We start from the raw sequence: 1,956 nt of genomic DNA on the forward strand, positions 1-1,956 counted from the left end.
ATCCTTGGCAGGTTTCCCTACAGACCAGACCCAAAGGCTCCTCAGGGCCCTTCAACCACATGTGTGGAGGTATCCTCCTCGAGTCCTGCTGGGTACTGACTGCTGCACACTGCATGTAAGCTCCAGTGTTGATTTGATGTATAAAAGCAGTTTCAGATGTGAATTAATTCATTACATGGACACACACTTGACCTTTATTTAACTCTTTTGGTGTTTGTCCAGTGAAAGTGAAGTGGAAATGCAGGTGATGCTGGGAGGAGTGGACTTAGAGAAGGATGAAATATACGATCAGGTCATTCGTGTGGAGAAGGCCATCGTGCATGAGAATTACAAGAAGACCCCCTCCGCTCTTTATAATGATATTGGTGAGGTCTAATGATAGTTTCATATATAAATGTAATTATTGATTGTATCCACGTAAAAATGGAAGTTAAATGTACTGGTATAGTGGTAATGCATCGTTCTTTGCTTTGTGCTTCTCCTGTGCAGCCATGCTTCAGCTGAAAGTCATGGACAGACCGTACTGTGCCAAAGAGAGCCGCTATGTGAAGACAGCCTGCCTAACAAACCAACCCTTCAACAGCGGGACGGAGTGTGTGGTCTCAGGATGGGGTGTGACTGAAACACGTAAGTATCATTTTTATTGGCACTGTCTATTACAGACTGCTTAACAAACTGTTAAGCAGTCTGTAATAGCAAACTGTCAGAACATAATGATCAGTTTAAGTTAAGAAGGTCAGCTTTTGCAAATTGGTAGTTAATATTTAGTCAAAAGGAATAAAGTATATTTGATTTGAACAAAAGAAAAACAGACCAGTTATGAGATTAAACCAATAAAATGGAAAATGTTTTGGACTTTGGCAGCTCATGGATATTCATCCAATTCACCTCGGCCTATATCACGCATTCACATCGAAAAAAACAGGGTCGCGTATTTCTGCTTGTTCATTTTAGGTTCCAAGTGCTGTATTATTAATACTGTATTTACAGAGTTTTCTTTTACAAACTGATGACAAAGAAGAAACACTGTATTATTGAATAGATTGAAACCAAATTGCTGAAAAAAGAAATAATAAATTACATACTCAATAGCCACAGGAGCTAAATAAAAGTCAGCTTCACAGAGACCTTAAAATATTTTTATATTGCATCAGAATTAGTTTTGATTACTAGTGAATAATGTGATCATATCTGATGCGAGGACAAACAATAATAAAGTGTTGAGTTTAAAAGACAAACATGCATGCAGAACCTGACATATTTGTACACCCACATTAACGACATAAAAGTGGTTTCTTTCTCGAACTATATCCCTTAATTAACATGTCATTCAATGCATTTGAACATACAGTCAGTTTGATTCGACTCTCCGTCTCTTCTCAGAGAAGAAAGGTACAAACCAGCTGATACAAGCTCCTGTTCTCCTGATCTCCCAGGAGAAATGTAAAGCTCCCAATGTTTACGGAGACGTTCTGGACGACAGCATGTTCTGTGCAGGCTACCTAAGAGGAGGTCCTGACTCCTGCCAGGTCTGTGAGATGTGATTTCTTATTTATCTATATTATATGTTCTTGTAACTGTATTCATGAGAATAAAGAAAAGAGATAATGACTCCTCTCTGTCGCTGCAGGGTGACTCTGGTGGCCCTCTGGTGTGTGAGCGTAATGGGACCCACTATGTTGTTGGTGTTGTGAGCTGGGGCGACGGCTGCGGCATGAAGAACAAGCCTGGTGTCTACGCCAACGTCGGCAGATTTGTTGACTGGATCACTCGTCATTTACTCTCATAAGGATACATGTTCCCATAATGTATATGAGAATTTCTGGCATGCTGCCACTGACTCTGTAATGTTCTGAGATCTCCGTGCCCAGAGTGCCAAACTTGTGACACGTTACCTCATAAGTTTTCATGTTTTAACTCATGTACACCGCACTGTGGTGGGACGGTACTGATTTG

General features: G+C 40.5%; 1 protein-coding gene across 1 annotated transcript; it reads left to right on the plus strand.

Moving 5' to 3' along the window:
- Positions 1 to 5: 5 nt before the first annotated feature.
- On the plus strand, positions 6 to 1,950 carry LOC116380629 (hyaluronan-binding protein 2-like; the record flags this gene model as incomplete). The annotated part of the gene is made up of 5 exons (XM_031842526.1): positions 6 to 115; positions 223 to 365; positions 490 to 627; positions 1,384 to 1,529; positions 1,631 to 1,950. Coding segments are annotated over 5 exons (696 nt in total), but the record flags the coding sequence as incomplete, so codon positions are not given.
- Between the last annotated feature and the right edge of the window lie 6 nt (positions 1,951 to 1,956).

The sequence above is a fragment of the Anarrhichthys ocellatus genome, unplaced genomic scaffold (genome assembly GCF_004355925.1).
Source record: "Anarrhichthys ocellatus isolate YVR2014 unplaced genomic scaffold, GSC_Weel_1.0 scaffold8026, whole genome shotgun sequence".
In the NCBI taxonomy this organism is placed as follows: Eukaryota; Metazoa; Chordata; class Actinopteri; order Perciformes; family Anarhichadidae; genus Anarrhichthys; species Anarrhichthys ocellatus.